At 37.1% G+C, this 26,462-nt stretch overlaps 1 protein-coding gene and 1 pseudogene across 17 annotated transcripts in view; one reads left to right on the forward strand and one right to left on the reverse strand.

Annotated features, from left to right (window-relative positions):
- LOC127683526 (rho GTPase-activating protein 20-like) overlaps positions 1-26,462 on the forward strand; it is a 626,457-nt gene that overhangs the window by 289,011 nt on the left and 310,984 nt on the right. For 5 of the 17 annotated variants that reach the window (XM_052180832.1, XM_052180841.1, XM_052180839.1 and 2 more), the window contains 4 exons: positions 7,975-8,233; positions 9,167-9,303; positions 10,603-10,761; positions 12,873-12,982. The exons of 2 other annotated variants lie outside the window; for them this stretch is intronic. In XM_052180832.1, the coding sequence (XP_052036792.1) occupies positions 7,975-8,233; positions 9,167-9,303; positions 10,603-10,761; positions 12,873-12,982 (665 nt within the window). Of the gene's footprint in view, positions 1-5,931; positions 6,042-6,439; positions 6,630-7,974; positions 8,234-9,166; positions 9,304-10,602; positions 10,762-12,872; positions 12,983-15,472; positions 15,538-17,838; positions 17,930-26,462 lie in introns of those variants that run through there. 10 more of the 17 variants (XM_052180843.1, XM_052180842.1, XM_052180827.1 and 7 more) reach the window with 9 other exon arrangements.
- On the reverse strand, positions 22,556-22,648 carry LOC127683969 (uncharacterized; annotated as a pseudogene).

Here is a 26,462-nt window from a genome sequence, read left to right on the forward strand (position 1 = left end):
CTCATAGGCATCCAAAACTATAGTTTCAGGGGATCAAATTCCCTGGTATGACCTGCTCAGTTACCAGGCTCTATATGGTACAACAGTATACATCTGAGCAAAACAATTACAAACAGAAACAAGTCTAAAATTTAAATGAAAACACATTCAAAGAATAATTCAGTGTCTTTGAGGAAACTGCGGTCACAAGACTTGTGTGTGTGTGTGTGTGTGTGTGTGTCCAAAGATTTCATGTAAGTGGCAAAAAAATGTGGCAAGTTTAAAACTTATTCAATTTGCTTTGTTTTGGAGTTTTTGATCAGGGTTTAAAATAGAACAGTGGTAGGTTGGAGCAAACATCCCCCAAAGTTCTACAATGTGTCTGTGGACTTTGATTGTACATTTTTTTCTTTTTGTTCTTTTTAAATGTCATTCCATTATCCATGAAATATATGGTTACAGGAAGTCCTTCCCCCTCCCCAAAGTCACCCACACTCCTAAGAGGAGGATGCTAAGTCCATTACCTGAGTCCTCACTGGGAAGGTGACAGTGTTGCTTCTGTGTAAATTGTGTACTGCATCTTTTTAAAAAATCTTCTGCCTTAGTACTTCTTTCTTTTTGTTTTTCGCTTCTGCATGGTCAGCTATTGTGGGCTCCACTTTTTTGTGCTGCAACTTGATGTATGAAGGCTTTGGTCTCCCTGGGTGTGGGTTGAGGTGATGAGGCAGGCAGGGCTGTCTTTTACACTGACTTGTGACCATCTTAATAAAAGTGTACATGTTATAAACAAACATATTCTCTTTATTTTAAACTATGTAGATTCTGTTTCGTAATGAAAATTGTAAATGTGGCCATATGTGAGTCCATGTGAAATATGCAGTTCCCTATGACAAGCAATTTCCCCACTGAATGAGAGATCATATTCAGATTACTAGAGACTTCTTGACTGAATCACCTGGTATTCCTTCTATTGTCTTTTTAAAAAATTTTCTCACTAGCTAAATTATTGCCAAATAAATAAGAGTAATAAAATGCTCAGAAGCATTTGGATAACAATTAAAATTCTGAGATCATTAAGTGTGCTTGCAAGGATTATCTTTTAAAAGTTAATTAAAATGTGAAATTTGAATGCATAAAGTGAACTACAGAAAAGAGACAGTAACAATGTCTTTTGGAGATCAGAGTACTTTGTTATTCAACATTTTCTCATGTATTATGAAGGACACTGGCAATATTTTGATTATTTGAAGGAAACTGAAACTGAACTACTTTTGTTTTTCTTCAATATTTATTTTCAGGATTTTAATACACTAGATAATAACCAGCTCAAACCAAACTGACACATTTGACTTTATATTTCTATTGAGTCTAAGCAGGTATGAAACTCCCAGTCCTTACTTTTTTAATCAATGAGTGCTGAAAATACAAGCATGGGCCAAAATCATCCAGTTTGGTTTTTTTTTTTTTTTTTTTTTTTTTTTTTTGCTTTTTATATGATGGACACAATAGCAGTACTCAGTCAGTGAAAAGAAAAATATGGATTGGCACATTCAAAATAAATTTATTGAGTGAAATCTGTGAACCTGATATCAGTTTAATTCTAAAATTTGGAAGATCTTTGTACATCATGAATTTTTCAGAAATCCCAAGAACTTACTGCTCTTGTTTGTGTCTCACTATCACTTTGAATGTGTATTTCAACCTACAGGCCATACACCTAAAACAGGCAGGTCTTAATACTGTCAAAGTAGAAACAACAAATGTGCTCATGTGGATCTAAATAAAGTGATAAATTGAAAATTTTCTCCTTGATTTTAGAGTTCTCAGCTTACACATCCTTACTTTATCATAATATTCATGTGATTCTCCTAATGCTTAGGGACAGTCTACATTGTCCAGAAGAAAGTTGAGACAGAAAATAGAGTAGTGCTTGCCAAAACCCATTGGAAGCTCACACTCATTATGATTAGTTTCAATTTATATTCTTTTCTTTTTATAGGTTATGAGTATCTACAGGAGGTCATAATGACCCACCTTCAACACACCTACAGTAGAGTAAATTCAAAAAATTCTACAGCTTTTCCTCTCTTGCCTGGATTGCTTAGGCAAGACCTAAACTTGGAGGGGCAATTCATTTTAAAGCCCCGATACTCAGCTATAAGCCAGCAGCAGAGTAAGTCGTCTACCTTCCTTCAAGTGCCCTCCTAGTTGCCATTTCAATTTTGCATAAAATATCAATGCATGTTGACATTGTTGCTTACAGGAAGGGCACTGCAGAAAACAAACCCAATACAATACGCCCCAGGTCTAGCCGGAGATCTTTATATTCTGACATCAAGTCTAAACTTGATTTTCTGGGAGAATATCCCATTTGTTCCAGACAGATAGTCACCATAAGCTGGAATTCCAAGATGCTATATGTATACAAGTGTGTGGGCACAGAGCTTTCATCTCATTAGAATACAATTTCATGTTGTTTCATGATTAAAGCAGAGAATGACCTAAGAACTGCATTTAAATTATTGTAAGAGGCACAGAAAGGATATATGTATGGAACTGGACATAATCTATGTCAGACTAAAGTAGAAGTAACCTTGGTGTCCAAGCTCAGACTCTAATCTCATTTTCAATTACACTAAAAGCATATTTTTGTGTGTCTTCTACACCTGCAGTTGGATTTCAAATAGACTTAATACTTAAGTTCTGGGGCTTTTGAAATTGTCTTAAGGACATTTTTTTTTCCAAAAAGATTTTCTTGTTTTATTATTTTATTATTTTCCACATTACTCCTAAGTATCCCCTTCATTGCTTTAAATTCTTGCTATTCTAAAAAAAGTCATTGTGTGTATGTGTATACATATGTGTGCCTAAATACATGTCTATACAGATGCATACTTACACTAAAATTGATATATCCTATTCAGACTGTATCATATTACTTGTGTTTTTCCAGTCTTATTATTTTGTTTTGGACAAATAGTCAAAACTTTCTATATTGAGAAAGACCGTTTAATTTATATTTTGTTATATGACTCTTTTATTTACTTTTAATACTTTTGTTTTAAGTACCATATAAGTGTTCATTATGGTCTAGTTTTTGAAAATATGTCTTTGAAGAGAAAAGTAAACTTTGATCTCAGCTTTGAACTTACACTACAGGAACCAGGGTCCCGAGTTTGACAAAACAGGCAGTCATGTATGCATTCCCATGAAGGAGGAATAATGCTGATGATAGAAATGTAACAATGGTCCTTCTAAAAGCTCATCAAGAAATCTAAGAATTGGAAGTGCTTCACTATGACATTTGAAGAAAATATAAAACTGATTGCTGTGAATAAAAATGAGGGTAGCTATGAAAATGGATATGACTTAGTGATACAACTGCCTGTACATAGTTCAGGGAACTTGCTCAATTGCATATCATTTATCTTATGATGCAGTGCAACATAATCTTGTGAGAATTCCCATGGGATCATGTCTTAGATACATCTCACAGATTAATAACAATGTAGAGTATAGGGAAGAAGAATATAAAGATGCTACAGGACGCCTAATCCATGACAACAGGGACATTATGCAATTGAAATTTGGTTTTTTAAAAGGCCATATTACAGGATTCCAGGTAATGATCTTATCTCCTCCTTAGAATCAACAGAAATACTGAAGAAGAAGGAAAGAACTTATAGGACACGGTGCTTCCCCAGGGCCTCTGTGCCCCAAGAGGACCAAGGGTACACTGTCCCAAAAGTTAAGAAGAAGGGAAAACTCTTTGGTAGAGACTTGAGTTGGATCTGTAAGGATGGAAAATGGCCCACCGAAATTCTGGTAGGACTCACATGATTCACTTTTGGCTTTCCTAAGGAAAAATCTGATAAAAAGACCAGTGTTGCCTGATCTTTCAGAGTTAACAGTAGGGTGGGATTTGTACAAGTAAAGATTGAGAGTCCAAACCAGTTTGCAGTCCTTCTTGCCCATGCCAGCCCTTGCACTGCACCTGTGCGCACCATTGGTCTGCTTCTCCCGAGCCAATAGTGCTGGGTACTGCATAAAGAGTGACTGGTATTTCCCTTTCTTTCTCTCAGGACATCCTGTCCCTCTTAAGGGAAAAGGGCCCTACAGCAGTAGGTATATTTAGTATAGCTCCTAGTGATGTATTGTGCAAAGGAGTGAAAGAAAAACTCGACTCTGGGCAAAAGGTGAATATAAGAAAATACTCGGTGCACCTGGCAAGCTGGATTCTAAAGGTAGGGATCGTCCTTGCATCACATAGCCTCTGGATTCCTCTGAGTCTACATGAGTAGTTTCCTTCATCATGCATTCCCTTGAGTGATAGTAGATACATAAGAGGGAAATCTGGTAAGCTAAAAGGTTCTTCTGCTATTCATGACATAAGGAGTAGGGACTCAAACAAATATCCAGTCAGAATGAGCAGTAACGTTACTAAAGTATCTTTCCTTTGATTTTCTCATGTGGCCATGTGGATGGTCACTTCATACTTGCATAGGAATGTCACCTGGTAGGCATGCCAATTCAGATGCATTTGACTACCAGAGTTCTTCATTCTCTGTCTTGCACTACTGTTTTTCTGAGAAGCAGGTTTCTCTTCCTCAGTATAGAGAATGTGACTCCTACATGTAACTCTTTGCTACACATATCAAGTAGGATGTCATAATCTGATTGTCTATATCTCACAAAATATTGGTACAGAAATGCAGGGCCTCATGGCTGTGAAACAAGTATTCTTAATCAGTCTGCCATACCTTCACCATAAAATGATACTTTTTATTTGTTATTTAAATTAAAATTCAATTATATCATTTCACTCCTTCCTTTCCCTTGCTCTAAGTTTGTTTCCCCTTAAACTCCTACTTCTGCTAAAATACATGGCCCATTTTCATTTTCTGTTATTATTATATAGATAAAAGTGAGCCTACAAATATGTTCAAACAACCTAATAAGTCCATTATCATTGGTAGTATATGAACTATTTCTGAGGTAACTATGATTGGCTTACGAATTAGGGGCGTCCCTTTGAGAAACACAAATTTCCTCACTCTTTGTAATATGTATGTGCATGTAGTTCTTTATCTAGAAGTTTGTTTTTACAAGATTTATTCATTCCCATTTAGAATTACTAACATTGATGACTTTTGTTCAGAAATTGTTTTGACAAGCATATTACATTGTTGAACTATCAAATGTGAAGCCTCTCCCACATTTCTAGGACTCCCAATGTCAAAGCAGATTTATTGATCTTCTGGTATATAATCTTTCTGACTCTTTTGACCAATGTTTGCAGCCCAGGGTTTAGGAGTTAGCGTGTACTATGTATGCAGTTTGGCTTGAAGCCACAGGATATTTTGTTTTCTGTACCTTGAATAGCTGTGGTTTTCCATAATAGTTTCCATGCATTGCCAAGAGTACCTTTGCAAGCTACATTATCTGTAAAAATTATCTTAAATATTTGGAACAGACTATGGAATCATGCTTGTTTAGAGAAACTGTGATAGGACCTTCTCTAAGAGCCATGACCTCATATCTTCCCATGCTTCTAATAGTGGATATGATTTTCTGCACCTCAGAAATTAGATACTAACATAATATGGGTTTCTTTGTTATAGTTATCATCGTTGTATATTTCTGTCATGTAAAAATAGTATTTGGTCTGAGGTATTGATCTCTTAGGTATGCTAGTTCGCTTAGTTGTCCACTAGAGGACTTCGATCTAAAAAGAGATTTTTCAGCAATCCAAGCACATTTGAACATCAGCTCTTAGTTTTCCAGTTTTTATGGACAAAACTTACTGGCCCTACACATCAGTCAACATTCTACCTTGGGGAATGTCGGGGAGCTGTGAAGAAAGTTGGGACTATCCGAAATTTTAGAGTTGAATAAGTTTTCAGTAATCTCCATAATTTGTTTTCTGCAAAATATTTCTTCTCTCTATATAAGGAGTTTCTTCAAATGATTAAAGGCAGTCTATTGACCTCTCAGCTGTATGAGCACTGGCTTTCCATACCCGAAATGGTCAGCAATGAAGAAAAACTATCAACAGCAAAGAGGTAATGGCTGGCGAATTGTGTGAACAACATCAACCAAATAGAAGTAATATTTGCTTATACACATTAGAGAATATATATCCCAAAAATATTCAGTAAAAATGCTGCCAGCAAAAGGTTTCAATTGTTCACAAACACGGAATACATTTGCAAACAGAGGTGTGACTTGGGAGTCACAGTGGACCATGCTTATGATTATCAGTTTTGTACTACACTTAAATTTGTCATTTTGGCCCCACCCCTACTCTGATTCTGGAAAAACATTTAAGCAATATTTTGAATATACATTGTTACTTTCCTTTTATTTATGGAGGTCATTTCAAAAGATATAATTACTTTCCCCTTTTCTATATTTATAAATTGAGTAAACTTGTTTTTAACATAACTGTCTCTTTGTTCAGGCTTTTAGAAGAACTCCCGCCACTGAATGCTGCATTCCTGAGACAGATGTTTAGAATTCTAAATAAAATAGCCAGAAATTCCTCGATAAACCACATGCCAGCATACAGTCTCTCTGCTGCAATAGCGCCATTTCTTTTATGCCTTCCTAGATATGGAAATAAAGTACTGGCTACTGATATTTCCAAAAAGGTAATTGGCCATTTACTTTAAGCCTAGCTTTGATAAGCCTTTACAATGTGACAGAAAGACAGTATTACCCTCAGAGTCTGAGTTACTTTGTTGTTGATGATGATGATTTTGGCTTTGGTTTTGCTTCATTTCGTAAAATAAGTACATGTTTGAATGGCTTTCTTTTGGAGAGGAAGAATCATTGGTGCATTTTAAGTAAGTAAAATATAAATAGGTATTTGAGCTCAATGATGCAGTTTTTTTGTCAGTTGTGACTTAGAATATCCTTAGACGAATCCAGTGAGAATAAATGCTGTGAAATGAAAAAAAAAAAAAAAAAAAAAAAAAAAACCTGGGTACTGGGTTCACCAACCAAGAATGAATTCTGATGTAATCAGTGTAGAATTTGTAAAATGCTACTTGTTTTCATGATGGTTTCCTCAACAAAACAAAGGTAATGCAATTTTGGATCATTTTTATCAGGTATGGTTATTATGACTCCTGATTTCTGTAATTAAATATGGCCTTGACCTCTTGATGCTGGTTATCATTGGTTTAGAGAATTATAGAGTAAAGTATTCTATGGGACCTGCCTTTCAAATATTATAATAAAGTACCAGAATTTTTACAGTATTGGTATCAAATGGTTATTTTGATTCTCAGTATTTGAGCTTCTGATTCACTATTAATTGACCAACTGCCCTGGGACCTGAAAGGAATATATTATAGGACAGCCTAATTGAGAATAAGTATTCCTCATATTGCATAGGAACAAATATCCTAAGAAAAAAAAAGGGTTACAAAGAAACAAACACTGCAGATCCATAACTATCCAGTTTCTTCCATAGGCATTATTTTATTAATTCCCAGCATAATAAACCTGAGGATCAAGCTGTTACCATGGCATTTGCACTGAACCATCAGGGAAATGTGAATGTTACCACATAGATGGGTTTGCCTGTCTCTTGCCTTTTAGTTAGCCCATGGGACCTTTGAGTAGAAAGTTCCCTCCTTAGCTGTGCTTTTCTTTAAGCATCCTTACAAATATGCCCAGCCATGAATGTGTCCAAGACAAGCAAGGTTAATCAAGTGGACAATATGTATAACATTCTGGGCCTCACAGGGTGAAAATTGGAAATCATCCTCTTATATGATATTGGACTGTGATGACCACACTTGAATATCTGATCTCATAATCATCTTTTAAATTTCTAAGAAGAAGCCCGCCTCGATACTTCATTAAAGCTAACGTTATCTCAGTATTTTAAAGTACATACTTTTAGCCTCCCAAATTCTTAAATAAAATGTGATTTGTAACTATGCAAAATGACAGAGACCCTTTTTGTTTGCCCTTTTTTTGTCCCAGATTTCTCTCGTAACATTCCTCATAGATAATTCTCCGAAACTGTTCGGGCTAGATATTGTTGCACTATGGTATGAAACCTCGTTTTATCATGGACCCGGAGGAAATACCTCATGTGACCAGGTTACTACATCTAATATCATCACCCCAAATGAACCAGAACATGGAGCCAGCAGCTGCCCCAAGGGGAGGACATACACCCCTGACCATGATGAACCAACAATAAGTCAAGTGGCTCCTCCTCTCTCTGAGGGCACTAACGGTGTGTATACATGTCCTACTACTATAAGTTAAAAGTTAGAATCGTTTAGCACTGAACTATGAATTTTATAACAAACAACAATGAAGAATTTGCTAAACCATGTGAAGGGACACTTCACCTGTGTGCTATAATTTCCTACTGCAAGAGATTCCCTCCATATTTTGGTACCTCTTTGCACTGGTCCTGAATTTATGCAAAAGGTAAATCCCAGAAATGAGAGTAATTGACTAAGTATATGTTACTTACTTTGATATAAAGGGTATTAATTTAGATGTGTATTATACATTGAATAGCAATTCAATACCAAATTGGGTTTTCTCTACCTGAAATGTCTGGCTGTCCTAAATCTTACTGTGTAGACCAGACTGACCTCAAACTCGCAGAGATCATCTTGGCTCAGCTTCTGAGGTCTGGGTATAAAGGCACATGCCAAAATGCTTTTCTTTTATGCAAGTTTTAAAATATAGCCTAATATACCAGTATGGGATTCATTGACACTGTGAACTCAGATTTGAGCTCTCAGTTCGGTGGGTTGTGAAGGGGGAAACCAAGGATTGTAATAAAAGTGCAGTCAGGCAAGTTGTGTGGTGAAATGCAAATACTATTGTTAATTTACATTTGGCCATGGCAGTTCTGCCAGAAAGACACAGGTGGACTAAAAAATTGGTACTATTTTATCGCTTGAATCTAATACCTATATGCTTACCTTTCAAGACAAACCCTAAAACTACTAGGTATACTAGAACTGTGGCCATATACAACTAGATATCCAATGCCTTATGAAGTAATGTCATGATTATAAATGTTATAATACTGATTATTTTTCTGTGTCTTTGTGGTGAAGCATAAGTAATGCAGGCTATAAAATGTGAAGGTCATGCAAGTGCTAAGTGAGTTCAATTACAATAAATAATGATTTTACTCCTTTATTAGAATCAGAGACTCAAGAAGATAATATGAATGCAACCCAGCAAACAACTTCTCAAACTCCTACTGCACCACCAAAAAACCAAGTATTTCGTACTTGTCCACGGTTTATATGCTTGGACAAAATGCTACCTTCTATACTTGTGAGTTTGTTTCATTTTGGGTTTCTAAACCTGTCCTATTTCCCATAATTTCTGGGAACCTATTTTCTAAGTCAACTATTTCACCAAACTGATGAATATACAGATAACCTATTCATGAGGTCAGATTCTTTTAAAGTAGAAATAAAACCTACTGAAGTTAGAGTCTTCTAAATTAAAGAAAAGTGAAAATTTGAAAAGAAATAGTATTCCCATGTTTTTCACTGATTTCAGCAAAGACCCAAACTCACCAGCTTGTTGGATGAAATGGATCTTTGGAATTGCCCAACTATCAATATTTTGAACTGTGTTAGGACTCCATTGGTGTTATTGCCTCTGGTATTACTCAATCTTATAATCAAAAATATCTATAGATTACTATCTGATATTAACAATAAATTAGATATATACATGTTTTTTGCTATACATTGATCTTTTTATACTACTGCATTCTATGAAATTGTCGCCTAATAGGCTTAGTCTATCTTAAATATGCTTCTAGATTTCCATTGGAAATATTCATTTACTGTCCAGCATCTCTTTTAGCTCTATGCCTGTGCCAGGAATTTATGCCACACGTGAACAAGTTTATCATGTTAGACACATGAGAATTACTGCCCATTCCTTAGGTATTTTAGATCAGGATAATTTTGTCATCAATAACTGTAATCATGTAATCAATTAAAATGAAAGAAAACATGGAGTAAATCTGTGTATGGTCCTCATTTTTACAGAGTGAAACCATGGTAGAACAACTGAAAATTGCTTGGGTTCTTAAATGTGACAGCATCTTTCGATAAGGATGGTTTAAAATAAGAAGTCACCAAAGAAGGAAATAAAAGTCTCAGAAGTATAGTGGAAAAGGAAAGATTTCTTTAAAACACAAATGCCAGTTTTCACAGTAGAGGTCAGGGTAGACAGGAAGCCAAATAGTGATGTGATCTCTGAAAGAGAACTATCCCAATAGTTACTTGGAATGGCATGCTCGAGAAAGAACTTCAAAAAGCAAAGAAAAAGTAAGAGAGCACCATTCACCAAAATGCTTCAGTGACTAGAAGTGTGATTCAATCTTGAGGGTTGTTTAATTACCAGAAACCCTTGATGATTCAAATTGGGAAAAATGGATTAGGGAAGGAAATATATTTGGAAGCTAAAAAAGAAAAAAGTGAAATGTCCTCTTCATTTCTTTCAGTTGTAGCTATGCATCCATGATTGCCATGACTCTGGTTTACCTTCAAAGACCTATTTGTGCTTTAGCTGTTTGGATCTGTTATAATAGAAGCTTGTCTTTATCCCACACAGGATATGATATCGGTCATTGCGGAAAAAGGACCAGAATCAGAAGAAGTATTCCAATCCATTTCCGATAGATCACACTTGGTCCTGAGGGATAAGATCTATACTGAGCAACACATTAATTGGGACCAAGAATCAGTACTCACAGTAGCTTACCTTTTAAAGGTAAGGCAGTATTTTGCATCACCAACATTCAGCATCCCTCTAGAGATGCATATTCTGTCCTTGAGATTACCAGATCATGACAGTTTTCTTGAACTATGGATACATGATCTCCGAATAAGAGTCACGTGAGGTAAAAGTGTGACAAGCTCAAAGATTCATCACAAAGACACAGGTGAACACTTTCTGTTGGAGGTTAACTTTCTCATACATCAGATGGGCTTTTTTGGCATTACAAATGTTCCCACTGATTTCACCTCTCTAACTATACCACCTGAATTAATAATAGAACAAGTAATAATAGTAATAAAAGTGTGTTTTACACGATGCATGTCTTAAATCATACTTACCACAAAAACTTAAGTAACAACAGTACAAAATAGCTATTCTACCACAGACTTGTAATGTGAGAGAATTGCATGTTGCCCTCTGTCCAGTAGATATATAAAATTGTTTTCCTTCTCTAAGAAAAAATAAAGCAGTATTTTCACTTTTTCCTGATATTGCCATCCTAACCCCATGTCAAATACTGAAGAATTAGCCTAACTTACTTCTAAGTAGTCTAATATGCTTAACTTCTCAGTGAGCAGCAGTAACTCTAGAGCAAATATCATTGTTTGATTTTTATTTGGGGCATGATCTGAGATTGCCTCTAAGTAGACTGGAGCTATGGCCCCAGACATCAAGAGAAAAGATAATGCTCTGAGAGTAGCCATGGTTAATAACGTTAAGCAATGGTAACCAATGATCCCCCCTTGGCCCTCAAGCTTGCCAAGTGCATCTGGCTCTCATTGCCAGAAACCTGGGACCACATCACAGGGAGAAAAGTGAAGATCAGTAACTGGAAGTCATGTGTATTCACAGCAATTTAAAGGTACAGGAACACCTGGGCACCTTCCATTTGTCTGAATTTCTATCCTTGATACAATGTGAAAGTTAATTGTGGCATTTCATGAATAAAGACACGCTTCTCTCCTCAAACAAGTTGCTGCTTACAATTAATTTAAATAGTTGAATATTTACACATTTTAATTGAATATTTACATGTTTTAAGAATGGATGTGAAACTGTGAGACATTCTCACATGTAAAACAGTGTGCTTAAGTAAGGAAGTTCACCACTATTCCAGGTGTACCCAGAGGCATATATGTATATTACAACTTTACTCTCTGTGAACTGAAAGTACAAGTTCACCTAATTATACAATCAGAATGAAGCATTTCCTGGCCCTGTCATTTTTGGATGGTTTTTTATTTCCAGAAAGAACACTTTGCTTTTTGTTTGTTTTATTGTTTTTTTAATACTTACTGTTCATTTTTTCTTCTTTTAATATTACTATTATTACTACCTATTTATTCATTCATTTATTTATTAATTTTCATCTTGAAACTGCTACACTCTACCTCTTCATCCTTTATGAGTCTTTTTCCTTCTCCTCTGAGCAGGTCAAGGTCCCCATGTGTTATCCTTGCACCCTGACAAATCAATTCTCTTCAAGGTTAGCACAACTTCTCCTACTGAGGCCAGCTGGGTGAGGGGTTTCCACAGACAGGTGGAAAGGTGTGGAGTCCCTATCTTGATCGAGGCCCTGAATTCTTTCCTCAATTATTCACTAAGAGTCCATAGCTCTATCTAATGTTTCCCTGTGGGTCTCTATCTGTTTTAGCCAGCTGCTGGGTGAAGTCTCTCAGAGAGCAGTCATGCTAGGCTACTGTCTGGATATCCCACAGAGTGGCTGACCTCCATTGAGACAGATAGAATTTCAGCCTGTGAGTTGGAAAGCATATCCCTGATTTCAGGTAGTAGGGTGGACTGAAAACCAGGAAAGGCAATCAGAATAGACAGTAGGGTTATTTCATTGATGCTGCAGTCAGAACTCTGATTCTTTGCTTCTACTCTTAGGTAAAAACACATAGGCTCCTGCCTTTAGTTTCCACTTTTATAATGCATAATGCATGGAATTATTGATATGCAGGATATGGAACCCCCAAACAGATTGTGACACACAAGTTAACAATCCCTGGTCTAACCTCCTATTTTTAAGCAAAACTTTTTTCAAATACTTTCTACAATGTACATAGACCATTAATTTTCTTTTTTTTTCATTATAAAAGGATTTTATTAGAAACATACAAGGAAGCTTACTTTATTCAGATTTGTATGAAAATTGGCTTAGTGTCCTTGATGAAGAATCCCTGCTTGGAAAAATTTCAACTATACGAAGGTAATGACATAGTATACACTTGGGGAAATGCCCAAAGTTAGAAGTAATGCATTTTGAGATATATGGGCTTGTCTTTATAGGATTATAAGCTGGAATGATGTCCCAAGACAAGAAGTTTCCTTTGCTAAGACATGTATAGTCACTTTATAAACAGGTGCATTTCTCACACAAGTATGTTGTACCATGTCTGTAATCCAACCACTTGAGAGTCTTCTAAATTATAATGGTCATGGTGTGGAAGACAGCTTATGCTACGCAGTTGTGTGCAAGACAGATTAGAACATTGGTTTGAACTCCTGAGTGAGACAAGTTAAAAGATAACTGTGGGCTATTTGTATCCTAATACTATTACCATAGTATTGTAAATATTGAACATTTAAATACATATATCATTAATTAGAACGTGAAGCTATTACTAAGTTCTTCCTTTTCAACTATAACTACCTAGATAAGTCTGGGTCAGGTATAGCTTTGACTTCTTTGGGTCATTTCCCTGTATCCATAGAATGATTTCTTAAGTACCAGGACTTTGAGCTCCCATTTCTACCCAGGACTCCAGTATCTCTGCCTTATCTATAGCAGAAGCTTTTATGCCTGCATTGTGTAAGGTCACTAGTGCGCCTTCTGCTCCTTGTGTTCCAGAGTGTCACAAGAGTGCTGCATGGATTCATAGTAAGTTGGATATTAAATGTGCCCCCATGGTGGTTAGAAAGATGGTTCATTGTTTAGCGACACTTTTTTCCATACACAGAACACACACAACCTGCAACAAGCTTCATTCATTCATTCTATTTCCAGAGAACCTGACAACTTCCTCTGGGTTCTGTGGGTAGCAGTAATACATGTAATACAGAAAAATGCATACATAATTTTTAAAGTTTCCCATAATTCTATAAGGGAAATTGATTTTCAGATAATATTTTAGCCAACACTAGCAATATTTTACCTAAAATCTGTATTTTGGGGTGGGGTCATTCATTTGTTTATATTAGTGCACATGCAGAAGCTATGCATGCAGTCGATGGCATAACTATATCCAAAGTTCCATTTCTTTTTATTAGATATTTACTTTATTTACATCTCAAATATTATTCCCTTTCCTCATTTCCTCTCAGAAAACCCCCTATCCCATCTTCCAGACCCCTGCTCACCTATCTACCCACTCCCACTTTCCTGTCCTGGCATTACCCTTCAGTGGAGCAGCAAGCTTTCACAGGACCAACGTCCTCTCCTCTCATTGATTTCTGAAAAACCCATCCTCTTCTATATATGTAGCTGGAGCCATGGGTCCCTCCATATGTACTCTATAGTTGGTGGGTTAGTTCCTTGGAGCTCTGGTTACTGGTTGGTTCATATTATTATTCCAGCCTATGGGGCTGCAAAACCCTACAGCTCTCTAGCTCCTCCATTGGGGACCCTGTGCTTAGTCCATTGGTTGGCTGTGAGCATCAACTTCTGTCTTTGTCAGGCACTGGCAGAGCCTCTCAGGAGACAGGTATATCGGGCTCCTGTCGGATAGCCCTTGTTGGCAGTCACAATAGTGACTGGGTTTGGTAAGTGTGTATGGGATGAATCCCATGTGGAGCAGTCTCTAAATGGCCTTTCCTTAAGGTTCTGCTCCACCTTTTGTGTCTAAATCTCCTCCCATGGGTATTTTGATCCCCCTTCTAAGACAAATGGAAGTATCCACACTGCGGCCTTCCTTCTTCTCGGCCTTCATGTGGTCTGTGAATTGTGTCTTGGGTATTCTGAGCGTTTTGGTTGATATTCACGCATCAATGAGTGCATAAGATGTGTTTGTTTTTCGTTTGTTTGATTGGTTGGTTTTGGGTTACCTCACTCAGGATATTTTCTAGTTCTACCCATTTGCCTAAGAATTTCATGAATTCATTGATTTTAATAGCTGAGCAGTACTCCATCTTATAAATGTACATTTTCTGTACCTATACCTCTGTTGAGGGACATGTGGGTTCTTTCCAGCTTCTGCCTACTATAAATAAGGCTACTATGAGCATAGTGGAGCATGTGGCCTTATTGTCTGTTGGAGCTTCTTCAGGATATAAGCCAAGGAGTGGTATAGCTAGGTCCGCTGGTAGTACTATGTCCAATTTTCTGAGGAATCAACAACCCGATATCCAGAGTGGTTTTACCAACTTGCAATCCCACCAGCAATGTAGGAGTGTTCTTCTTTCTCCACATCCTTACCAGCATCTGCTGTCCCCCAAGTTTTTGATCCTGGCCATTTTAACTGGAATGAGGTGGAATTTCAGGGTTATTTTGATTTGCATTTCCCTAATGATTAAGGATGTTGACAATGCAGCATTACTTGTCAGACAATCAACAGTAAAATTTTCCTTTGTCTATATAGTATTCTACTGAAGATGCCACAAGCAAATTACATTGTTCTTAAACAGCTCATTCGTGTGCTATTAAAAATTAAAACTTCTGCCAAGAATACTCTAGACAGCTTCATCTTATCTATACGTATAGCCCCACATGTGTTATGGGATCAGACTTGTGTGAACTCATTATTTGGAAGTGACATTCCAAAAAAGGTAAGAGGATCTGATTTTTCCCTTTGAGAACAAAGTAGTCATTGTGATCAAGAAATTGGGAGTACCTCAGAAAGGTCAGCGATGTTAAAGGAAACCCTAAGATTGCATTATTCTGGAGTGGGAGATACATTGATCTATTTCAGGAAACATTGGGAAGGGAGATTGTTAACATAGTTTGAAGGAAGTGAATCATTTGTTTTTTGTTCTTTCTTTCCTTTTTACTTTTTTTTCAGATATTGATCTTAGATATTAATGTTTTACCCAATAATATGCTGCATGTATAATGGTAGTTCAAGAAGACTACAGTAAAGTTGAAAAAAATCCCTATTACCTAGTGTTTCACTTGTTTGATTATTTACTATTACAGCTGTACTTTGGAACACATGATAGTTGTGCTTTATCAATGTGAGACTATTAAAATTATGAATTACCCTAACTGCACTACTGGTCATAAAAAAGAACATTGCATACAATTTTATATATATAGATATAGATATAGATATACACAGACATATAGACATATACATATATATATGCATATGTATACAGACATATATACATATAGATATATGTATACATATATATGTATACATATATATACATACAATATGTAATATAATGAATAATGATGAACATGTACTCTATGTTATATAATATAGTTTCTAATATTTTAGCACTAACTTCTACTTATATAAAATAGAAGTATATGTTTGCATTATTTTGGGTACATTTTTAGGTACCTTAATATTTTGCTTTATTTATCTCTTCCTTTTCCTAGAAAGCTATATGCATTTATATTTTTCATCACTTTAATTATTTAGTTTTAATTCTGATTGCAGTACACTACTCTAGGTCTCATCCTCACGACCCCCTCTTCCCTCAGTTTAATTTTAATTTAAAATTTTATTTATGTTTTAATTTTTTTAAAGTTTGGGGGAAGTTACGAGGGGAGAGTGTAGATATGGATGGACTAGAAAATGAGTGTTACTGGGTTGCATGATGAGAAATTCACAGAGAATCAACAAAGGACTTACATTTTGAAAAGAAAAAAAAGTTAAACAACAAAAAAGGCAACAACAAAAAGAAAAGAAAGCAAGGGTACTTTTCAAAGAGTAGTTTCCAGAAATAAGGTCCACAGGAATGAAGTCATGGTGGTATTACTCACCATGGAGTAGAGTAGACCAATGAAAAGCTCCTTCAATTTAGAAAGTGTCTTAATTTGCTACTATTATGATAAAACACTGAGGAAAATTCTGGAGGACAGGTTACACTTCACAATATACTTCTAGTTACCAGTTAACTACTGAAAATGTCAGGGCAAAACCAAAGCGAGGCAGGAAGCTGGAGGCAAGAACTGATGCACAAGCTGTGTAAGAGTGCTTGCTGCCTCTTTTCCTGCACCTCCTATCTCTCTTTGTCTCAGTAATAGCTCCTGGGTGGCACCATCCTGGAGTTCTGGGACCTATAAATTCCATTGTTAATCAAGAAAATACTCCACAGACTTTTCTACACAATGGGCCAATCTGTTGTCTCAGTTTCTCAACATAGATCCCTGTTCTCACCAAATTCTTCATTAGTCATTTTTCTATTGCTTTAGTAAAACACCAGGACCAAGGCAACTCATAGAAGTAAATGTTTATTTGGGACTTAGAGATTTAGAGACATTACCATCCTTCAAATTCATGACAGAGGAGCATGGCTGCAGGAAGGTAGGGCAACCAAACAGGAAGCAGAGACCTGGTGGCTCTCATCTTAGGCAGCAAACGTGAAGCATAGAGCGTACACTCCAAATGGCACCTGACTTCTGTGACCTTACATTCTAACCTATGACATACTTCCTCCAGAGATGTCAAGTCACTAAACCACTCAAAAGATTTCACAAAGATGGTACCATATATTGAGATGCCTGGAATTAGACAGGCATCACATTCAAAATATCACAATGAAACTCCACCTCTTCCCCATTCCCCTGCATAAAATCACTAATTCAAGAAATCTTTGAAGTCAGTACTGTGATTCACTCACAGTTATTCTGGCAGCATATCAGTTCTGAAATGTTACATTGCTTTAGTAGTTCCCCTATTCTTTGAGGTATGTATGAAATTTTAACATGATAAAGTAAGCTGCGAAGAACTTAAGCATCTCCATTTCAGACAGAGACTTAATTTCACAGGTTCATATCTGCTCAAAGTAACTGATATTTTCCTTTTAATTTTGGAATTCCTTTTTTTATCGATTTCAATTTGGTAAACTATGTAAAATTACAGAAGATCTTGTTTGTTTTTCCTTGTGGTGTTACAGATCTCTGTTATACAAATCATGATTGATAACTTTGTAGATATATTTGGAGAAGATGACGCTATAATTTGTGACAACAGTCAGAAGAGGTCAGATGACATAAAGACTACAGTAAACACTGCTGGTAAGTCAAAAGCTTTGAAATACTGATGAATTAAAGGTTTCATCTGCTTCTTCTCAAGCAGAAGTTCCTAGAGATTAAGAGAAATTAGTCATTAAACAGATAGAAGGATGATATTCTCTGATTTCATAAATTTGTAAATATCAAAGCCCTATTGTGGCCTATTATATTAAAACGTGGGAAAAGATTTTTAAACAATACTTTCATTAAATTATATATTAATATGTGTATATATACATAGGTATGCATAAAGACACACATACACACACATACACACACACACTCACACACACACACACTCACACACACACATATATTCTTTCATACATGCATGTAGGACAGAGGAACTCCTTACTTAGACCCTGTACAAATTCCAGCATATTACCTGTTATATTTCTCACCTTTCTTCCCATGGTCCATAAGTCATGTAGGATATCTTGGATATGAAATTATTTTTAAAAAGTTCACTTAGAAACAATTATTCAATTTAAAAAATTCATTACACATACTCCCAAGAGTGAACAATGTGCCAACAAGCTTTGCTATTCTTGGACAGAAACACTGATCTTTAATTTCATTTGATTCATAATCTTGCCAAATGCTTAGCATTTGGTATCAATATGAAGTTGCACAGGATCCACTACAACACCTATGTGAGGAATCTTAACAAATAACACATTCAGGAGCAGATATATTGTTAACTCAAGAAGCTTTTGTGTACAGTTCAGAAAATATACTGAAAACTAGTCTGATCTGAAGTGGGGTGAATCTATCATCAGAGAATGTTTTTCTAACTAAGACATTTCTTGACTTCATTTAGCAGGGGACAACGAAACAACTGCAACATATGACTTTCCACAAAGGAAACTTCCTCATGACTAAAGAAGGTTCCTGTCATTCTATTTCAATAAAAGAAACAACTTCAATTATACATTTACCCATATTATTTATTACAAATAGATTCACTCACTATTTATTTCAAGTTATGTATTACATATTCTTATCTATTATAATAAATTGAATTAAATTGTTATTGCTTAGACTCGAATATGCCTGATTCATGATTCTCCATAGTATTTGTAAAATGGCATTTCCAGTACTCTCCTCCACCTCTCTTACTCAGGCACCTATATTCATGCAACAGATCCACTAGAATCACTTTATTAATTTTTTCTTCCAAACTACAATCAAAACGGCATTTTAAGTCCTGCACAATAATTTTGTTAATAGTAATTATTGTCCTAGTTCTGTGAAAATGTACTCTACTAAATTATTTACATTAGGAAAATAGCTCATTTTTTTGAGGGCTCAAGATATCAACATACAGCAGTTCTAATGTCAGGAGGTTGTAGCTAGTGAAGTCGTTCACCTAATTCAGAAGCAGAGGACAATAAATGTTAATATTCAGTAAGTTTTTTCTTTTTAAACATCCCAGGAACCATGAAAGGAATAGTAGAACCTAGTTATACTATTGGTTTGGCCACCAGTTACTTAAGCATAGACAGAATCTAAGGACCATAAATACACCCTCAGTGTCATGTCCAGAATCTTTTTTCAGAGAGAATTCTAAATAGAATTCCATTAATGATCAGCATTAATCATCACACATGATAAGATTAAAGGTGAATCATGGCTTCAAAAAACATAGGAATGGTCAAAGGTTTTAGTGATCAGAGAAATGAGCAGAGTCTGAAGTAAAGGCCACCCAGAGACTGCCTTACCTGGGGATTCATCCTACAAACAGTCACCAAACCCCGACACTACAACAAGAAGCATGTACCAAAAGGAGCATGCCATGGCTGTCTCCAGATGGGCCCTGACAGAGCTCTATAAATACAGAGGCAGATCAACTATTGGACTGGGCTTGGGGTCACCAGTGGGAGGATCTGGAGGGTAGTCTGGAGTACCTGAAGGGGTTACAGCCCCATGGGAATAAGAATGACTTCAGACACTCAGACACCCCAAGACTCCCAGGGACTGAACCATCAGGATCAGTGGGAGGAGTGGTCTTTGGTCAGGTAAAGGCTCAATAGAGGCCCCAACAAAAGGAAACAGATGGGGGTGGGGGCTGGGGGTGAGGTGGGAATGTGTCAGGTAGAGGGACATACACATGGAGGCAAGTGATGGGAGGAGGGGTAGGGAATCTTTGGGGAGGGGGGCTTTCAGGAGGGGGGAAATTGGGAAAGGTTTTACCATTGGCAATGTAAATGAAGATACTCAATAGAAAAATAGATATTGAGAGAAAACAAAAACCAACAAAACAACAAAATGACCCCAGGATCCCACTTTACACCAATCAGATTGACTACATTCAAAAACCTCAGATGACAACCAGTGTTGTTGAGGATATGTAGAAAGAGGAACACTCCGCCATTGCTGGTGGAGTTGCAACCTGTTACAACCATTCTGGAAATCATTCTGGTGTTTATTTTGAAAAATGGAAATAGATCTACCTGATGACCTAGCAATACCACTCTTGAGAATATACCCAAATGATGCCCACCATGCCACAGAGGCACGTGTTCCACTACGTTCATAGCAACCTTGTGCTGCTAGGTATCTTAGATACCTAGAAGCTGGAAACAACCCAGATGTCCCACAACAAATCGATACAGAAAATGTTCATTTACACAACGGAATACTACTCAGCTGTTAAGCATGAGGACATCCTGAATTTTTCAAGCAAATGGAAGGAATTAGAAAATATTCTGAGTAAGGTATTCGGACACAAAAGGACACACTAATGTTCTCACTAATAAGCGGATATTAGCCAAAAAATGCATAATACCCAACATACAGTCCACAGACCTCAAAAAAGGTCAACAAGCTGAAGTGCACAAGTGAGGACAACTCAGTCCCACTTGGGAGGGAGAAGAAAGCAATCACAAGTGGGGAAGAAGGGTGGGACCTGGGAAGGAAAGTGGACAGTGGTCAGGGGAGTCATGGGAGAGGGGAACCTGATCTAGGATGGGGAGAAGGAAAAGGACTGAAGCCCTGAGGGCCAGCACAAAGAATGTAAACAAGCAACCTTGAAAAGTAGAAGGTTAGGGGGCAGACCCTCCAGAATGTACCAGAGTCCTGGGAGGTGAGCGACTATCAGGCACTAAAGGGAGCAACCTTAGATGCCTGACAGTGGGGAGAGGGAACATAGCCCACCTCCAGCAGGAAGAAAGATAGGGCATTAAATGAGGGAGGGGCATCCCACAGTCACAACTCTGATCTGTAATTGTTCCTCTCTGAAACAACTGCAGAGATAGAAATGGAAAGGAGCCTGAGGAAAAGAGCCAGAGATAGGCCCAAAGTGAGGTCTAGCTCAAGGGGAGGCTCTAAGGTCTGACACTATTACTGAGGCTATGGAGAGTTCACAATAAGGGACCTATCATGACTGCCCTCTGAATGATCCAACAAACAGCTGAAAGAATCAGATACAGACATTTGCACCCAACTAATGGACAGAAGCACCTGACTCCTGTTGTTGAATTAGGGAAGGATGAAAGCAGCTAAGGAAGGAGACCCAGTAGGACGACCAGCACTCTCAATCTGGACCTCTCAGATCTCTCAAACACTGAACCACCAAATAGGCAGCATACACCAGCTGACATGAGGCCCCCAACACACTTACAAAAGAAACCTCCAGGTCTGTATTCATTCAGAGATGATGCACCTAACCCTCAAGAGACTCTAGGGCCCAGGGAGTTTAGAGGTCAGGTGGGCTGGAGGATGAGGACATCCATGTGGAGACAGCAGGGTGGGGAGGAGATATGGGATGTGGAAAGTTCTGAGAGTGGATGAGATGGGGGGATAAAATATTAAGTGTTAAAAAAATACATCAATAAATGTTTAAATTATTTAGAATGCTACAGAAGGAATTGAGCTGATCTAGTAAATTAGTGTGATAAATTTTCAAGTCTACGGCCTCACTACTTCCATAAATCTGACTTAAATTTCTAGCCCCAGCCATGGAAGGTTGAGTGGATTTTGCCAAAGAAATCTTACAGCAATATGTCTAAATTCAACTGATTCTAGCGGTTTATGACTTAGCAACATCTACGTTGAAAATGAGTTTCTATGGTACATAAAATATTAGACATGTTGACATGTTAGGGAAGCAATTGACAGGAGTATTCTGCTTCTAACACCTATGAAGTGTGACAATAACCCGTACAGCCACATATCAGAATAGATGCAGTAAGTGTACTTACATGTCAGTAGTATTCAAGAAGTTTTTTTTGTAAGTGTAATTTAATTAATTTTTTGATATAATTTTTGTTTACATTTCAAATTATTTCCCCTTTCCTGGATCTCCCCTCTCAAAAAGTCCCATAAGCCCTCTTCCCGCCCCTTGTTACCTCATGAACCCCTTCCTGCTCCCCTTTCCTGGTATTCCCCTAAACTGCTGCACTGAGCCTTTCTAGGACTAGGGGCCTCTCCTTCCTTCTTCTTGGGCATCATTTGATATGTGAATCGTTTCTTGGGTATTCTGATCTTCTAGGCTAATAGCCGCTTATCAGCGAGTTCATACCACTGTGAGGTCAAGAACCTTTGATTGGACTTAAGTTTATTTTCTTTACCTCACAATTGAACAGTTTTGGGTCTTTCATTGGTTTCTCTGAAAAAAAAATTTTAGTCTGTAGACTCTAAGAAGCCTGTTCTTTTCTACACTTGATCTTAGCCAAAAGGCCGAGAAGCAATAAACCTGTTCTTTTCTACTGAGATAAAGAAATGGACTGAGCCCAGATGTGAGAGAAGGTGTGCATGTGTGCGTGTGTGTGGGGGGGGGGGGGGGCGTGTGTGCATGTGGGCGTGTCGGGTGGGGAGGAGCTGAGGAGTAGAGGAGGGAAAACTATCAGAATATGTTGTATTAGAAAAGAAACTACTTAATAAAAAGCAGGAGGAAGAAAATATTCATCAGAAAAAAAAGGAATAAAAAGACCTAATTATTAAACCTCAAACTTTAATAGCAAGAAAATAAAATAGAATCATATTTTATACTTATTTTTTCTGTTTTTATGGTGAAGATGTAGAGGATAGAATGAATTCATTTAAGGAATGTATTTTATCCTTGACTATGATTCTGAACTAAGTATCATTGTGATGAGAAGTATAATATACTAATCTACAATACTGACTGACTTTCCTGTAGATGAAGCTTTCTGACTCTGTTCAGTAAAGCATATTTATTTTTAAAGTGTCCTGTGATTTTTGCATGTTGGTCTCTACGGTTCATAGGGTTAATGAAGCTGAATTTTCACATATACCTTTGATAGGTTAAAAAAGAATAATGTATTGAGAATATTTGAGAATGAGTATGAATTTCAAAATGTTTTGTAGAAAATTACTTCTCTTCTTGGATAGATATTATTACTGATATCTATCTGTCTCTCATTTCATCTATCTATTTAGCTATTAACATATACTTTTCTGAGAATCTGTTATTTAATAAAAATGCCTATGGTTCAACAATTATTAAACTACATGATTTTAAAACCAAAAGACTGAAGAAGATGAAATGCACTTGTCACTTTGTCAGTTATAGCATAAGCTCTTGAATCTTGACTTCACAATGGCCCGTCACCCTGACTGCTAATGAATCCTCAGACTTCAGTGGTTGGTTTACCAACTGCAGTCTTCAGTTTGTTATATAGTGCCTAGAAGGAAAGCGATAATTTCATATCCATTGATTTGCTCTCAATTCCAGGCTCCACTGTAAAGGTATGTATATAGAAAGCAATTGTTAGCATAGCACAGGAGATGGAGAGGTTTGGAGAGGTGCAGGAATCTAGGTGGAGACTTTAAAATGTACAAGAATGTTTACTTTCCAGAATCAATGTTGATATCCTCATAGGAGCCACAGGAAAGACACACGGAACTGTCACCTGTGTCTGGACAAGATCAACTTCATGACTAATCTTTGAATGCTGGAGTGTTTGCTTGTTTGTACATGTGATTGTTTTTCTGCATTGAGAGTTATCTAGCTTATTATAATAGTTTTGACAGCTCAGCTGAACATTAGGATCATGAAAGCAGAGGTCTTTGGCTTGAGTTGTGGAGATTCATGCAACTACACTTTCAAATGCTAATATACTCCAGCTACTCATTTCTAAGTTTTCACCATTCAAGACAGTTTGGGGAAGGGACAAACATACGAAAAAGAAATTTCTGAAGGAAACTGACATATAGGGCAATATAGGAAAGGCTAGGGTGTTCACAGGTATGAAAAGAAGTCTAGAATTTTTAATGATGTTTAATTTTTTAATTTCTTACTAAGTTTCCCATTAGCACATCATTTATGTTCAAAGTTACAATTAGTTTTTAATATCACATTCTTCCTTATTTTGAATTTCATACATGTATACAGTGTATTAAATCATCAGTATAAATGTTGCTATAATATTCCTCAGATCTTCTCTTTCAATATTATTTACTGTTTTTTTACTATCATAAACCTTTTAAAATTTAACATGAACATTGGTCTGATAACTTATCCACTGAGTACTTGTTCTGTTAGGTGGAGACCTGTATAAGGAGTATCTTATTTTTTCTATATGGAAACCCTTGTGAAGAAAGACATTGGAGGAATACATCAAAACTTGCTGTGCCAAAGCAACATAGAACTCACAAGTGGCAGGAAAAGGAATGAGAGACATCAATCTTTATTTAATGATGCATTGGTTGTGTCTAGTAATCTATTATTCTGTGCAACATGTATTCCTTACTATGAGAGGCTACACTTTAATTAGGCATTTTGTACAAAACTAAAATATTCTTTTCTTTTGTTTTTTTTTTAAGTTTATACTTACTTCATTACTTACTGATTGTAACTTTCTTTTCCTCTACTGTGTTTGGGGTTTGGCAGACACTCCCCTTTACATTTCTCAACTCATTTTGAGAAAAGTTTCAAACACATTTAAAAAAAATGAATTATTTACGGTGCCATCCTTCTAGTTGAATTTGGGAACGAATAACAACTTGAAAAGGAGGCAGATTCTGCTTATTCTCTTTTGTTGTAGATGTTAACTAGATATATTCTTTATTTATATTTCAAATATTATCTTCTTTCCTGCTCCCCACCCCCGTGAAAATCCCATGAGCTATCTCAGCTCTCCCTGTTCCCCAACCAAATCCCTCCTGCTTCCTTGTCCTGGTAGTCCCCTACACTGCAGCACAGAACATTTATGGGCCTGTCCTCCCTTTGATGTCCAACAAGGCCATCCTCTGCTGCCTATGCTTCTGGAGTCATGGGTAACTTCATGTGTACTCTTTGGTTGATGGTTTTGTCCCTGGGAGCTCTGGGAGTGCTGGGTGGTTAAGAATTAGTCTGGGAAGAATAATGATTTTGGCTGACCAGATGCCCCAGGGTTCCCAGGGACTGAGCCATCAACCACAGGGTACACATGGTTCCAGCCAAAAGAGTGGCAGAGGAATGCCTTGTTGGGCTTCAGTAGGAGGACAGGTCTCTGGTCCTATAAATGCCCAATAGATGCCCCAGCATAGGAAAATCGAGGGGGGAGGGTAGGTGGTAGTGTGTTGGGTGGGGGACATATTCTTGGAAGCAGGGGGTGGGAGGATGGGTTGGGGTATTTCAGGGAGGGGAGGAAACTGGGAAAGGGTATAACATTTGAAATGTAAATGAGGAATATATTCAATAAAAAGTGCAAAAAATTCCAAAAAAAAAAAAAAAACCAATACAAAAAGAAAAGGAGGCAGATGTGCCATATCCCATTCACTGCTCTCCCTTGTCCCTGTGTGTGTATGTGTGTGTCTGTGTCTGTGTGTAAGTGTGTGCTGGCTTGTTCCAATTCAATTATAACTATGTTTCTATTTATTTTATTTATTTGCCCTTTCTTTCTCCCTTTCCTTCCTTCTTTCTCTCTTTCATTCTTTTATTTTTTCTTTCTTTTGTTCTTTCTTTCTTTTTCTTTTTTTTCATTTATTTATTTATTTATTTACATTGCAAATGATTTCCCCTTTTCTGGGTCCCCACTCCCCGCAAGTCCCATACGCCCTCTTCTGTCCCCCTATTCTTCCATCTACCCCTTCCCACTTCCCTGTTCAGGAATTCCCCTATACTCTTGCACTGACTCTTTCCAGAACCAGGGCTCACTCCTCTATTCTTTTTGGACATCATTTAATTTGTGGATTATGTCCTGGGTATTCAAAGTTTCTAGGCTAATATCCACTTATCAGTGAGTGCATACCATGATTGATCTTTTGAGACTGGGTTACCTCACTTAGTATGATGTTCTCCAGCTCCATCCATTTGTCTAAGAATTTCATGAATTCATTGTTTCTAATGGCTGAATAGTACTCCATTGTGTAAATATACCACATTTTTTGTATCCATTCCTCCGTTGAAGGACATCTAGGTTCTTTCCAGCTTCTGGCTACTACAAATAGGGCTGCTATGAACATAGTGGAGCATGTGTCCTTATTGCATGCTGAAGAATCCTCTGGATATATGCCCAGTAGTGGTTTTGTCATGGTTTCTCCATCTACAGTGATTGAG

This window comes from Apodemus sylvaticus, chromosome 4 (assembly GCF_947179515.1).
Source record: "Apodemus sylvaticus chromosome 4, mApoSyl1.1, whole genome shotgun sequence".
Lineage (NCBI taxonomy): Eukaryota > Metazoa > Chordata > Mammalia > Rodentia > Muridae > Apodemus > Apodemus sylvaticus.